Source organism: Panthera tigris, chromosome C1, assembly GCF_018350195.1.
Source record: "Panthera tigris isolate Pti1 chromosome C1, P.tigris_Pti1_mat1.1, whole genome shotgun sequence".
Lineage (NCBI taxonomy): Eukaryota > Metazoa > Chordata > Mammalia > Carnivora > Felidae > Panthera > Panthera tigris.
The window spans coordinates 105,034,875-105,049,302 of NC_056667.1; the positions used below are offsets into that span (position 1 = coordinate 105,034,875).

Below are 14,428 nucleotides of genomic sequence, written 5' to 3' on the forward strand. Positions count from 1 at the left end.
GAAGCAGGCTTCAGGCTCTGAGCTGTCAGCCCAGAGTCTGATGCAGGGGCTTCAACTCACAAACTATGAGAGCATGACCTGAACCGAAGTCAGTCGCTTAACTGACTGAGCCACCCAGGCACCCCTCTATGATTTCATTTTATATGAAGTTCAAGAACACATGGAATGAATCAATGGTGATAGAAGCAGATAGTAATAATTATTCCCTGGGAAAGGCTAAGAGGGAGCTAGTAATGTACACACACACACACACACACACGTAGTAGTACCTTGTGATTAAACTACCACCACCTCTCTCGGTTGCAGCCATCTGTGCCCCCGCTCCCTTCCCTCTTTCCCACACTACAGTTTTCTTAATTCTTAATTTCAGTATTCTTGTCAATGAGCTTTCCAACCCTCTGGCCTCTCAGCCCCTTGATTGGCTCCTGAATGCCTATAGCTTACCCACCCTCTCCTCAAACCTCCAGCTCCTCCACCATTCTCACTGTCAGGGACGATTTTGCTTCTTACACTGCAGCAGCAACAAAAACAACTGGAGAGATTTTTACAGCTTCCTTGCCAAGCCCACTCACTCTGCCTTCCCTCCTGTCCTTATGGGTGAACTCTACATGTCCCTCCACTCGGGAACTAGACTGCGCCCCTCATCTTTTTAACCATCTGGCTCCAGAACTTTTTTCTATCTCTGCTGCAACCTCAGATTTTCCTCTCTCCAGGATCTTTCCCCTCAGTGTACTAACATAGTGAAATTCCTTCATCTTGAAGTAGTCCTTTCCTCACCTCTGTTTCCCCTCCAGTTATCACCCCTTTCCTCTCCTTCCCTCCTTGGAAAGGACTGTCCACAGTCACTGTCTCCCCTACCCCCTTATCATTCTTTTGAAACCACTACGTGCAAGCTCTTGTTGCCACTAATCCATCTAATCTGTCCTTATCGTGCTCACCCATAACCTCAATTTTGCTTAACCCATTCCATTGGTCAGTTCTCAGGCTTCATTTTATTTGATCTCTCAGTGGCATCTGACAGTTGATCATTCTTTTCTCCTCCTCCTTGAAACGCTTTTTTTTTTTTTTTTTTTGGTGACTTTAAGGATACGATATTCTTCTGGTTCTCCCCCCGCCTTCCTCCCCACCAGATTTTATTTTTAAGTAATCTGTACACCCATTGTGAGGCTTGAATTTACAGCCCCAAGATTAAGAGTTGTGGCCTCCACTGACTGAGCCAGCCATGTGGGGCTCAATCTTATGAACAGTGTGATCATGACCTGAGCCGAGACCAGGAGTTGGACGCTTAACTGACTGAGACCCCCAGGCACCCCTGGTAACCATCAGTTTGTTCTCTATAGTTAAGAGTCTGTTTTTTGGCTTCTCTTTTTTTTTTTTCTTGTTTTGTTTCCTAAATTCTACATGAATAAAATCATATGGTATTTGTCTTTCTCTGACTGACTTATCCCAGTTAGCATTATACTTTCTAGTTCCATCCATGTTGTTGCAAATGGCAAGATTTCATTCTTTTTTATGGCTGAGTAATATTCCATTGTGTGTACACACACACACACACACACACACACACACACACCTTCTTTACCCATTCATGTATCAATGGATATTTAGGTTGCTTCCTGTTTGGTTATTGTAAATAAAGTTGCAATAAACATTGGGGCATGTGTATTCCTTTGAATTAGTGTTTTTGTATTCTTTGAGTAAATACCCAGTAGTGCAATTACTGGACCATAGGGTAGTTCTAATTTTTTGAGGAACCTGCATACTGTCTTCCACAGCGGCTGCACCAGTTTGCATTCCCACCAACAGTGCATGAGGGTTCCCATTTCTCCACATCTGTGCGAACACTTGCCATTTCTTTTTTATTTTAGTCATTCTGACAAGCATAAGGTGATATCTTATTGTGGTTTTGATTTGCACTTCCCTGCACATTCAACCCTTTTAAAAGTTAAGTCAGGCCACTACGTCATGTTTCCTTCGCATCCCACTCTGAGAAAACACCAAAGTCCTTCCGAAAGCATCTGGTGGCCTGACCCCACTCATCTCACCCCTTATCCCTCTGAAACATGCTCCCATCTCAAGACCTTGTATTTGTTCCTTCTTTCTGGAATGTTCTCACAGATAGCTATGCAGATAGCTGCATGGCTCAGCCACCAATTTTCTGCCTTTACTTGAATGCCACCTTCTCAGAAGGGCCATCACAATCCTCCCACACTTCCTGTACTCCTTCCATGCTTTATTTATTTATTTATTTATTTATTTATTATTTTTTAAGTAGGCTTCACACACAGTGCAGAGTCCAACGTGGGGCTTGAACTCACGACCCTGAAATCAAGATGAGCTGAGATCAAGAGCCAGATGCTTAGCTGACTGAGCCACCCAGGTACCCCCCCTCCTGCTTTATTTTTTACATTAAAAAAAGATTAATAGAGTATTTCTTAGAGCAGTTTTGGGTTTATAGAAAAATTGAGCAGAAATTACAGAGTTACCATATACTTCCTTCCCCCTAGTTTTTCCTCTAATTAACATCTTGTGTTAGTGCAGTACATTTGTTACAATTAATGAACTAATATTGATACATTATTATTAACTAAAGTCCATAGTTTACAATAGGGTTTCTGACAAATGTATGATGTCATGTATCTACTATGACAGTATCACAGAGAATAGTTTCACTGCCTAAAAATCCACTGTGTTCCACCAGTTCATTCCTCCCTTTATCTGAACACTTGGCAACCACTGATCTTTTTACTGCTTCCACAGTTTTGCCTTTTCCAGAATGTCATATAGTTGGAATCATACAGTATATAGACTTTCCAGTTGGCTTCTTTCACTTAGTAATATGCAGTTAAGCTCCTCGCATTTCTTTTCATGGCTTAATAGCCTTGCTTAATTTTTCTCCTGGCAGATTCTAACATGCTTCTATTTATCTTATTTACCATATTTATTGTTTGTCTTCTCAGTATGTTTCATAAGGTCAGCAATTCTTGTCTGCTTTGTTCACTGCTGTATCCTCAGTGTCTACATTATTTTACTCCTAGATGGTGCTCAGGTATTGGTTGAATTAAAATATTTCTGGGGCGCCTGGATAGCTCAGTTGGTTAGGTGCAACATCAGCTCAGGTCATGATCTCACGGTTCATGGGTTTGAGCCCCACATCTGGCTCTGTGCTGACAGCTCGGAGCCTGGAGCCTGGAGCCTGTTTTGGATTTTGTGTCTCCTTCTCTCTCTCTCTCTCTCTGCCCCTCCCCAGCTGGGCACTGTCTCTCTCTCAAAAATAAACATTAATTTAAAAAAATAATAACAGTAACATTTTTTTATAAAAAAAATTTTTTTTTAATCTATTCATTTTTGAGAGACAGAGACAGAGAGCAAGCAGGGGTGGGGCAGAGAGGCAGGGAGACACAGATTCCGAACCAGGCTCTGGGCTCACAGGCTCTGAGCTGTCAGCACAGAGCCCAACAGGAGGGGCTCAAACCCACCCACCAGGAGATCATGACCTGAGCCAAAGTCTGACACTCAACTGACTGAGCCACCCAGGTGCCCCTGAATTAGAGTATTTCTTAATTGAGTGAATAGTGCATCTAATTGAAGAACAAACTTCTATTCACAGCCCTCTTGACAAAGGAATCTGCGAAAGTGTTCAGCTTTCCAGACCTTTAGGACTTTCAACTCCACTGCCTTTGACCTTGGTTAAGGTACCTAATCTAACCTGTCTGTGCCGCAATTTCCTCCTCTGTAAAATGGAGATAATATATAGTACTTCCCTCACGCTGTTGTGGTAAGGATTATATAAGTTAATACATATAAAGTGCTTATAATAGGTCCCACACATAGTACGTGTGCATCAGTGGTAATTATTATTCCATGCAGGAAGACGCAGGGAAGGAGGTGGGAATGGAATGCAGTCTGGCCACATCCAGGAAGCTACTCTAGCTAGTGGTTCAGACATGGAAGAACACCGTGAGCCGGGGTAACTAAAAGCAGGCAAACCTCCACAAAGAATGCGGCCGACTGGGGAGCACTGATTCCATTTGCCCATCACTTTACAAAGCACTTTTAGGTTCTGAACGGGTGTAATCCTCACAAAAACAATCATATGGGTGGATATTATAGTCCCTATTTTATCCATGAGAAAAATCGGTGCAGGGAGGTCGAGCGCCTTGCCCGATGGAACCATAGATTTCCATGGTGGTGGCCCGAAGATTTCCACTCAGAGACTCTGATTGACATCTCAATACAGTCGCTATTACCCGTGTAAAGTCTCGGGGCGCGTCGGAGAGTCCTAGGTCCAGAGGTCCAGTGACTCCTGTGCAGGATAACAGAACCGTTTTTAGTAATCGCGTCCCGGTGCTGAGCTGCTGCGTACGCGACCGGCTGTGGAGGTTCGCGGGCAGGCCAGCCAGCGCGCGAGGTGGCAGCCAGTGCTAGCATCTGTATTATGAATATCAAGGCAACTCATTTACGGAGGATCCCCACCCCTTCTCCCGCCTCCAGGGGGCGTGGCAACAAAGCGCGGGAAAACCGGCTTCGACTCCACCCCCACCCCGTGCTGGGGGCGGGGAAAAGGAGAGCCCTAAAATGGGAAATGGAAGCGAGGGTCGGTCCCATCCAGTCCCCGTGCTCAGGAAGCCTACCAGCATGCCGCTTTAAGATCCGTTTCGACATGGCTCAGGCCACGCCAGCACTCTAACGTCACCTCTCCTCCACTTCCGGTCTGCAAAGCCGTCCCGGGCTCCTGGTGCCGGTTCTTTCCACACTCATAACTAATCCCGCCCCCACTGCAAGCGCTCCTGCAGAGGGAGAAGGTAGGGGTAACGCCATCGCCCAGGAGCTGGCCCGCGCGAGAACCCCATCCGTGCAGGTTATATGACGATTTAGACAGTAGGAAGACTGCAAGGAACTGGTCAACCTGATGACGTAATGTTTTGGGTAACGTCCCATTTTGTGACTTCTGCACGGCATGACTGACATTGGGGTTTAGCTTGAGAAGACAATGCAAGCGGATCTACGCATCCGGGCTTCGTTCAGAGTCAACGAGGCGCTCCTCAAAGTGCCCACCAAATAGAAGCTGAGAGTTCTTTTAATTTGCATAAGTGAACTGCAGGCTTCAAGGATTGTGGCCAATAGGGAGTGAGGGGGCGGAGACGCACCTGGGATAGTCACCGCCTCTAGAGGGAAAGCAGGGGATCAGATTGGCTTCTTTCTAAGCGACTGTAGCGGAAGCCAGTCATTTTTGAGATGCCCAGATGGGGCAGGTGGGCCCGGCGCAGCCAATGGGGAGAGGCATCTTCAGAAGGACTAGGTTCCTTGCCCAATGAGGCTGGGAGGACTGTGAGGGGCTAGTTCCGAGCGGCAGTACTTAAGGCCAACCCAGTGCGGGGCCGGGAGGGGCGCAGTGCTGAACGACGGGAGCGTGGGCCAATGGCGAGTGCGGAAGCGGGCAGCCCAGACCTGGAACGCGGAGGGAGCTGAAGGAGGGGGAGGCTGAACGGGAGAGAAGCAGGAAGTAGCGGCGGCCGCGGGGAGGGCGGCGGCGGTGGCGGTGGCGGTGGGAACAGGCGAGAGACCGCCGGGTCTCGGCCTGCACTTGGAGCGGAACAAGTAAGCATACCTGGGGTAATACCCGCCCTTGGCCCCGCCCCCGGGGGGGCGGGTAAATACCCCCGCCCCTCCCCCACTTGGTCAACTACCCCCTTCTCCGCGCCGCCCCCCTGGGGCGGCTTCTAGGAAGGCCCCGCCGGCGCCTCCATCCCTTGAGGCGGATGGGCGAAACTCCCAGCCTGTTGAAAGCACAGCCCCCTGCCGGGTAAACGTGGAGGGAGGGTCAGGGTCCCCAAGTCTAGGCGCCCCGAGCCCAAGAGGCGTCCGAAGCGCGGCCCGGTGACTGGAGGCTGCGGGATGTCGCGACCTAAAATGGTGTCCGTGTCCGGGGGCGGGGGCGGGGGAGCTGGGCCTGGCCGGAGCGGAGCCTGCACCCCGACTGGGTGCGGGTCAGTGTCCGGGCCCGGGCGGGACTCAGGCTCGCGCCCCGGTCCGCTGCGCGCCTTCGGCTCACTCGCGTCTCGAGGGATCCTCGGGAGTCTGCGGGAGGAGGAGGCTGTGCTGCGCCGGGACGAGGGGAGGAGGTCGGAGTTGGGACGGACCCCAGTCGGAGAGCTGCGAGTCACGCAAAGACCGTCCCCTCCCCACTCCTCTCTTTCCACGCGCCTTCCCTACTCCCGTGAAGTCCTGGGCCGGGAGGTGCTGCGCGGCAGATCCCGTGGGGCCTGGCCTGGCCGGCGCCCGTCCTTCCCTCCGCACGCTGGTGGGAGCGAGAGAAGCGCGGTGCGCCTCAGTTTCCCCCGCGGCTTTTCCTCTGTACACCCCGCCCCCTCCTCGAAACCCCGGACATCTCCCCGCGCCGGCCCTCGGCAGATGGCAGGGACTTAATTCCACCCGCTGCCCAGCTTGGCGGCAGCCTAATCGCCCCCGGCCGCCGGCCCCTCGCCCTCCTCTGCGCTGCAGGCCCCGGGCCAGGGGAAAGGGCAGTGGAGCCCCCTCCCGACCCAGGCCAGTTCACCCTCTTCCTGTTCAGCCCCTTCCTTTGGCGTTTGGGGAAGAACAGAAGGAAAGGGGTGGGGGGAGGGCCAGAGCCCAAGAGTTCAGGCACAACGGCCGCAGAAAAGGCCTCAGCCGTGGGGTGGTGGGGGTGGGGGGGAGCCTCTTTGGCCTTGAGCTCCCGCTGCTTGGTGGACTGTCCGCTCCTGGCTATCGGATGACCTCTAAGTCACTTGGACGCCAAAGGGGGAGTTGCTTGGGGAGGGTGAGTGGGCATATGTTTCCTTGTAGTCCCCAGTGATCTGTGCTTCACCAGCCCGCTTTTCTGGTGGCCAGGGTGGAAGGTAGCTCGGGTTTCTCCTGTTGGGGAGACAGCCAGGCAGAGGAGGGCCCTGGCTCTCCATCAGGGCAGAGGCAAGGGATGGAGGGCTGTGTTTAAACCCAGAAACTGCAGAATTAAGTAGGGGGTGATGAGGGGAAACTTCCCTTTCTTTCTCTAGTTGGTACCCTCTTCCTCTACCCTACCTTCCTCCCAGCATTGCCAGCTGCCACCTGCTGGGACTATCTCCAGTTTCGGTCTAAAGGCTGGCAGGAGGTGAGAGAATTGGCCCTGGGAAGTGGCTTGCATCCTGGGCAGAGAAAGTGTAAGGACAGAGACTTCTTCAGTTTCTTCCTCTTAGATATGGAAACACTTTTGAGGAGAAACTGGTGAGGAACAGACCCGGGTTCCCCACAAGCCCTAGGCTAGCCTTCTTGTTGGTTTAGTGCCACATGAGTCTTGTGGGATGTGTGTGTGTGTGTGTGTGTGTGTGCGCGCGCGCGCGTGTGTGTGCACGTGTGCGTGTGCGGGCGCGTACACTGGGCCAGGTTGGGGTTGGGCGAGACTTCCTGGACTGGTGTTGCCAAGGGAAAATGAAAAGGGGAGGAGTATGAGTTCGGAGCTCAGAGCAGAAGTGACAGGAGTGAGGGGGATTGGCTTTTCCCCTTTGTGGCGGCTGTGCTGGGTAAGTTACCCTGGAGTTTTGGCCCTGAGAGAGCAGGATCCAGGGAGAGTGGAAGGGAGGAGGGGCTGGCCCAGGGAGGGCCACGGGAGGGCAGAGGCACTCTGGGGAAGGTAGGTGAGCTAGCAGCAGGTGTTTGTGACAGGAGAGGCCTAGGCTGGGGCCCTTGTGACCAGGGTGCCGTCACGGTTTTCCCCTCTGTCTCTTTGTCTCTTTCTGTTCCTGTGTCTTATTCTTTCCATCTTGGTCTCTTGGGTGATTTCCCTCAGTCCACTTCTCCTTGGTAACCAAGCTAGATCTCCAGGTGCCAGTGATGACCCCAGGTCCCCACACTTAACCCCTGATTCTTCTCTCTGACCCCAGTCCTGGATTCTCAGTGCTTATTCCTTCCTAGCTCCTCCTTGACGTGACTAGTCCTTGTTTGTCCCAGCTGTAATAACAAATCTTCTGGGTTCTGACTCTCAGGGTTACGATTCCTATCATGCTCAGACTCACCCTGTAATGTATGGATTACTTGGCCCTTCTTTTCAAAAGTAAGGCAGTGGACAGCAGGCCATTGATAAAGCTGGAACTAGAATCATTTCTTACATCTTGGTCTAAGTCACTGTTTCTTTGTACACTGACCTTTCAGATCTCTGTGGACCCCCAGAAGATCCCTGAAGAAATTGTGAATGGGTCCCGTGCTGCCTTGAATGAGCCCTTAGGCCCAGAGCATTGTGTACATTTTGCTCCTTTATTGATTAATTGATTGGTTCTGTGCGGGGCCCAGGAGGGGCTGAGGCAGTTTTAACCAAGATGTTCACTGAACTCGTCTTTCTCTGTTGCCCTTGTCTCTCAGCTGTGTTTCTGAGAAGTGCCTTTTCCTCGGCTTTTTCTGGATCTTGGTGTCTTCCCTGGAATGTGCACACTGTCTCTCTTTCAGTTTTAGGGTTTGGCAGACCTCCACCAGCTCCCTAGGATTTGCGCAGCGGTAAAGGTGTGCCTAGGTCACATTGTGCGCGGGTCCTGAGCAGGTGAAGCTGGAACTCTCCAGGGAGGAAGGCCGGGGTCCCTGCCTCCAGAGGGCTCAGTTTCTCCTCCTTTCTTCTGTTTTCATCAGGTTGGGGACCCGCTGCCATGGGGGACATGAAGACCCCTGATTTCGACGACCTCCTTGCTGCCTTTGACATCCCTGACATTGATGCAAACGAAGCCATCCATTCTGGGCCAGAAGAAAATGAGGGGCCCGGAGACTCAGGGAAGCCAGAACCCAGTGTAGGGGGTGAATCTGGAGAGGCAACAGCAGCAGCTGCCCGGGATGGCCCCGAGGTTCCAGCCCAGACCTCTGATCATGGCCTGCCACCCCCAGACATCTCAGCAGTCAGCGTCATTGTCAAGAACACTGTGTGTCCCGAGCAGCCTGAGTCCCCGGCTGGAAGTTCAGGAGGGGACGGGGCCCGGGCTGTGGGGGTGACTAAGGAAGGGCCTGTGGGACATCGTCTGATGCAGAATGGTTTTGGGGACCCTGAGTCATCCCTTCCAGGTACACCCCACTCTCCAGCTCCTCCCAGTGGGGGTACCTGGAAAGAAAAAGCCATGGAAGGCAAAGCTCCTTTGGACCTTTTTGCTCATTTTGGGCCTGAGCCAGGGGAGCATCCTGATCCCCTCCCTCCTGCTGCACCCTCCCCGCCTCAGGAAGGGGCCATGACCCCACCTCCTTTCTCTTCTCCCTTTGAGCTGTCCCGGGAGAATGGCCCAGCCTTGCTGTCGTCTGGTTCTCCCCCACTGCTGGGGACCTTGAAGCAAGACAGCCCCATTCATCCTCCGGGCCTAGCCGGGCTAGGCTCTGGCTCTAGCCCTGAGGCCATGGACATTCCTGCTGGCACCTCCCCTCCCCAGGTTGCGGGGGTGCCCTTCTTCAAGCAGTCTCCAGGGCATCAGAGCCCTCCTGCCTCCCCCAGAGTGCCCCGCTGTCAGCCCCTGAAGGAAGAGGAGGAGGAGGGGCCGGTGGCCAAGTCTTCCCCCAGAAGTCCCCAGAGTCCCTCTAGTGGAGCCGAGGCCGCAGATGAGGACAGCAACGACTCCCCTGCCTCTTCCAGCTCCTCAAGGCCTCTCAAGGTGCGGATCAAGACCATTAAAACGTCCTGCGGGAATATCACAAGGACGGTAACCCGGGTCCCGTCAGATCCCGAACCCCCTGCCCCCTTGGCCGAAGGGACCCTCCTAGCTGAGGCTGGCCTCCTGAAGCTATCCCCTGCGCCCCCGACCCCTGAGGGTCCAAAGGTGGTGAGCGTCCAGCTGGGTGACGGTACACGGCTAAAAGGCACCGTGCTTCCTGTGGCCACCATCCAGAATGCAAGTACGGCCATGCTGATGGCGGCCAGCGTGGCCCGCAAGGCCGTGGTTCTGCCTGGAGGTGCTGCCACCAGCCCTAAGACGATGGCTAAGAATGTGCTAGGTCTGGTGCCCCAAACCCTGCCCAAGGCCGAGGGGCGAGCGGGGCTGGGGGCCGGGGGGCAGAAGGTGAACGGTGCCTCGGTGGTGATGGTGCAGCCCTCCAAGCCGGCCCCCGGGCCCGGGGTGGGTGGTGGCACGGTGATCTCGCGGACTCAGTCTAGCCTGGTGGAGGCCTTCAACAAGGTCCTCAATAGCAAGAACCTGCTGCCTGCCTACCGGCCCAACCTGAGTCCTCCGGCCGAGGCCGGGCTGGCCCTGCCTCCAACGGGCTACCGCTGCCTTGAGTGTGGGGATGCCTTCTCACTGGAGAAGAGCCTGGCGCGGCACTATGACCGCCGGAGCATGCGCATCGAGGTCACCTGCAACCACTGTGCCCGTCGCCTGGTCTTCTTCAACAAGTGCAGCCTGCTGCTGCATGCCCGAGAGCACAAGGACAAAGGACTCGTCATGCAGTGCTCACACCTGGTCATGAGGCCCGTTGCTCTGGACCAGATGGTGGGGCAGCCGGATATCACGCCCCTGCTGGCTGTCCCTCCTGCCCTCGGACCTCCAGCCTTGCCTGCCCTGGGCAAGGGGGACGGGGCCATCACCGCCGCCATTACTGCAGTTCCTGCTGAGGCCCCTGTGCTGCCGCTCTCCTCCGAGCCCCCTGCTGCCCCTGCCACCTCGGCTTACACCTGTTTTCGCTGCCTGGAGTGTAAGGAGCAGTGCCGGGACAAGGCGGGCATGGCTGCCCACTTCCAGCAGCTTGGGCCCCCTGCCCCTGGGGCCAACAGCACTGTGAGTTGCCTTTCACTGCCCTTCCCCGGGGTAGAGCCCGATGCCCGGGGAGTAGGACCTGGGAGGGGGTTGGGAGCTTAGGGGAAGTCATGGGGGACAGGCCACTGCTCACTGTCTTGTTTCTACCCCCTCGACAGGTGTGCCCCACCTGTCCCATGATGCTCCCCAATCGCTGCAGCTTCAGCGCCCACCAGCGTATGCATAAGAACCGGCCTCCCCACGTCTGCCCTGAGTGTGGGGGCAACTTCCTGCAAGCCAATTTCCAGACCCATCTCCGGGAGGCCTGTCTGCATTTGTCTCGCCGCGTGGGATACAGGTGCCTTCTACCTTCTTGCCCTGTTGTCTTGAGACCATCTATCCCCGCCCCCCAAGCCCACCGCTGTGCAGCTCGACACTTTGTGGTCCGGTACCAGCCTTTTAGCCGGTCTTTCAGGGAGCGCCCCATCTCCCCTGCTGAACCCCTCCGCCTGGGATCTGTCTGCCTTTGCCCTGCCCCCATGGAGAGCAGAGAAAGCCCCAGACCACTCTCCACACGCCTCCCTCAAGGAGCAGGGTCTATTCACCCCTCCTGTCCCCACCTTGCTCATGTTCCATCGCCAGTGAGCTTCTAAGTCCAGCGGCTCCAGGGATGAGAGGGCTGGGGGATAGGCTGGAGCTGCTGCACCTTACCTCCACGCTCCGTGCCCCCCAGGTGCCCTAGCTGCGCAGTGGTGTTTGGGGGTGTGAACTCCATCAAGTCCCACATCCAGACGTCGCACTGCGAGGTTTTCCACAAGTGCCCCATCTGCCCCATGGCCTTCAAGTCTGCACCCAGCGCCCACGCCCACCTGTACACCCAGCACCCCAGCTTCCATGCGCAGCAGGCCAAGTGAGACCTGGGAAGGGGTGGGGTGGGCCGGAGTGGGCTTGGGGCCCTGCTGGCCAGGGTGTCTGCACTGTCCTCTCCGCCCACACAGGATGATCTACAAGTGCGCCATGTGTGACACGGTCTTCACTCACAAACCCCTCCTCTCCTCACACTTCGACCAGCACCTGCTGCCCCAGCGTGTCAGCGTCTTCAAGTGCCCGTCTTGTCCTCTGCTTTTTGCCCAAAAAAGGACCATGCTGGATCATCTCAAGGTATAGGAGTTAAGGGACAGAGGCGGGGGTGGGGGTGGGGTGGTGTGCTCAGCTGTGGTGACCTGGGGCTGGGGTCACATGGCCTTCAGAAAGTGGGGGTGTGGGAGCAAATGCCACTGGCCGAGCCAGGCCGTCCCCTGCAACGGCTGCACCCTTGTCTCCCTCTCTCAGAACACCCATCAGTCTGGGCGCCAGGGGGAGGACACTGCTGGGAAAGGGGCCGCGGGTGCCCTAACAACCCCCAAGGCTGAGCCCGAGGAGCTGGCTGTGTCTCGGGGAGGAACAACCGTCCCCACTGAGGAGTCGTCTTCATCCTCGGAAGAGGAAGAACTACCCAGCTCCCCCTCGCCCCCTCGCCCAACCAAACGGCCCCGGCGGGAGCTAGGGAGCAAAGGCATCAAGGGTGGTGGGGGCGGGGGCCCTGGAGGCTGGACCTGTGGCCTTTGTCACTCCTGGTTCCCCGAGCGAGATGAGTATGTGGCTCACATGAAGAAGGAGCATGGCAAGGTGAGTGGGGCTCCCCCTCGGGCATTGGTCTGTGTGGCCTTGGAGGGGCAGTGGCCTAGAGCCTGGCTCTGAGCTGCCCCGCCCTCTGCTCTCCCAGTCTGTGAAAAAGTTTCCCTGTCGCCTGTGTGAGCGCTCCTTCTGTTCCGCCCCCAGCCTGAGGCGCCACGTCAGGGTCAATCATGAGGGGATCAAGCGAGTTTACCCATGCAGGTAACCCTTGGCTGCTTGTCGCCTCGTCCCCCTCCTCGTTCTGCCCAGCAAGTGACCCACCCACCCCATGTCCCCAGCCCCACTAAGTACCTGCCAACCCGAGTCTTGTCTTGAGTGGACTGAAGGTTGAGGTCTCCTCTCTGGGAGGCCCCCATCCCGCCCCACCCCACCCCACGCCACCCAACCTTGAGTCCTAGGCCTTGGTTTCTGGGCTGTTCCCCTGGTGCCCACACTCCCCACTCTCCCCCTCTAGGTATTGCACAGAGGGAAAACGCACCTTCAGCAGCCGCCTGATCCTGGAGAAACATGTCCAGGTTCGGCATGGCTTGCCACTCGGGTCCCAGTCCCCTGGCCGGGGGAGCACCCTGGCTCGGGGCCCCAGTGCCAGAGCCCAGGTAGGCAAAGGCCCGGCCCGCTGTGTCGGGGCCCTGGGGCTGGAACGCTGCAGGATTCTAGGCCTTGGCCTCGGGAAGCTAGGTGGGGGTGCCCGGGACCATGCGGGGTGATGGGGAGGCCTAGTTTCTGTACTCTCTCCTCCAGGGGCCAGGACGGAAACGCCGCCAGTCCTCTGACTCTTGTAGTGAGGAGCCTGACAGCACAACACCCCCGGCCAAGTCCCCCAGGGGTGGGCCCAGCTCAGGAGGCCACGGGCCCCTGCGTTACCGGAGTGGTGGCTCAGTGGAACAGAGCCTTATGGTGGGGTTGAGGGTGGACGGCGGTGCCCAGCAGTGCCTCGACTGTGGCTTGTGCTTCGCCTCCCCGGGCTCGCTGAGCCGGCACCGTTTCATCAGCCACAAAAAGAAACGGGGTGTGGGTGGTGCCAGTGCCCTGGGCCTGGGTGATGGGGAAGAGGGCCCTCCTCCACTGAGGTCTGATCCAGAGGGTGGAGAGTCCCCCTTGCCTGCCTCTGGGGGCCCGCTGACCTGTAAAGTCTGTGGCAAGAGCTGCGACAGCCCCCTCAACCTCAAGACCCATTTCCGCACACACGGCATGGCGTTCATCAGGGCTCGGCAAGGGGGCAGCGGGGACAACTAGGCCTGGGCCTGGGTTGACCAGCCCTCTCCCCTCCCTTTTTGCCGGGAGCCTGGGTCACTGCTGCTGTGTGGTCCCCGGACTAGGGATTTCATCCTAATTCACATTTTGTTCAGCTCCTCACCCCCATCCCCCAAACACAACAGGCTTTTGAGGATTATAGTGGTTTGCAGTCCCCTTTGGGTTTGGCCCTTGGGTCCTAGTAGAATGGGCCCTCCATTTCTCCTGAGCCCAACACTAATTACCCTCCTGCTGCAGACCCCCGAGGTGGGTCTGGGGGGTGGGAGGAGGGACTTTCCTAGGCCACTGGGGCCCTCAGGATGCTTCTCCACCCTCAAGGGCCTGGCCCTGCCCCTGTACCACCCCTCAGACTCCCTGGCACTTGAGCCCCCCCACCCCTGCAGTGCCTTTCACTTTTTTTTTTTAATCCAGAAATCCAGAGGGGGTTGGTGGGGATGAGTCTTGTCAAGGGAGGGCCCAAGGGAGAGGAGTGGACAGGCTCTCAGGAATCCTTTATTCTTGTAGTAATAATACTAACAGTGGGGAAATGGGAGGGAGAAAACCAGACCATTAAAACTGCTCATGGTTTAATCCCCATTCAGGCTCCTCTTTTTATGTGACCTAGACATTGGGGACTTGACAGGGAGCTGGTGAGAGTCAAAACCGGGGAACCCCTTCCCAGGGACAAGGAGGCACTGATTGAGCCAAGGCAGGGAAGGAGCAGTCCTCTTTCACCTGGCTCTGTGTGGTGCCTTCTGCATCAGGGACACTGAGGGAGGCATCTGCTCAACACTTCCTCACCTATC

General features: G+C 55.8%; 1 protein-coding gene across 6 annotated transcripts; it reads left to right on the plus strand.

The window, feature by feature from the left end:
- The first annotated feature begins 4,736 nt into the window (after positions 1–4,736).
- ZNF687 (zinc finger protein 687) lies at positions 4,737–14,424 on the plus strand. 6 transcript variants are annotated; one of them, XM_042994101.1, is made up of 9 exons: positions 4,737–4,805; positions 8,638–10,754; positions 10,892–11,070; positions 11,446–11,622; positions 11,711–11,873; positions 12,045–12,380; positions 12,478–12,590; positions 12,844–12,985; positions 13,131–14,424. In XM_042994101.1, exons 2-9 carry the CDS (start codon positions 8,655–8,657, stop codon positions 13,623–13,625), a joined length of 3,705 nt encoding a protein of 1,234 aa, XP_042850035.1. In that variant the 5' UTR covers positions 4,737–4,805; positions 8,638–8,654; the 3' UTR covers positions 13,626–14,424. The 6 variants fall into 6 exon arrangements, with proteins under 6 accessions (XP_042850035.1, XP_042850036.1, XP_042850033.1 ...); XM_042994102.1 differs by lacking the exon at positions 4,737–4,805 and adding an exon at positions 4,875–4,929; XM_042994099.1 differs by lacking the exon at positions 4,737–4,805 and adding an exon at positions 4,976–5,601.
- Positions 14,425–14,428: the final 4 nt, after the last annotated feature.

Coding starts and splice junctions, on each gene's coding strand:
- ZNF687 (XM_042994101.1), top strand. CDS start 8,655: ATGGGGGACATGAAGACCCCTGATTTCGACGACCTCCTTGCTGCCTTT. Junction 11,071..11,445: donor TCTCGCCGCGTGGGATACAG/GTGCCTTCTACC, acceptor CGTGCCCCCCAG/GTGCCCTAGCTGCGCAGTGG. Junction 11,623..11,710: donor TTCCATGCGCAGCAGGCCAA/GTGAGACCTGGG, acceptor CCGCCCACACAG/GATGATCTACAAGTGCGCCA.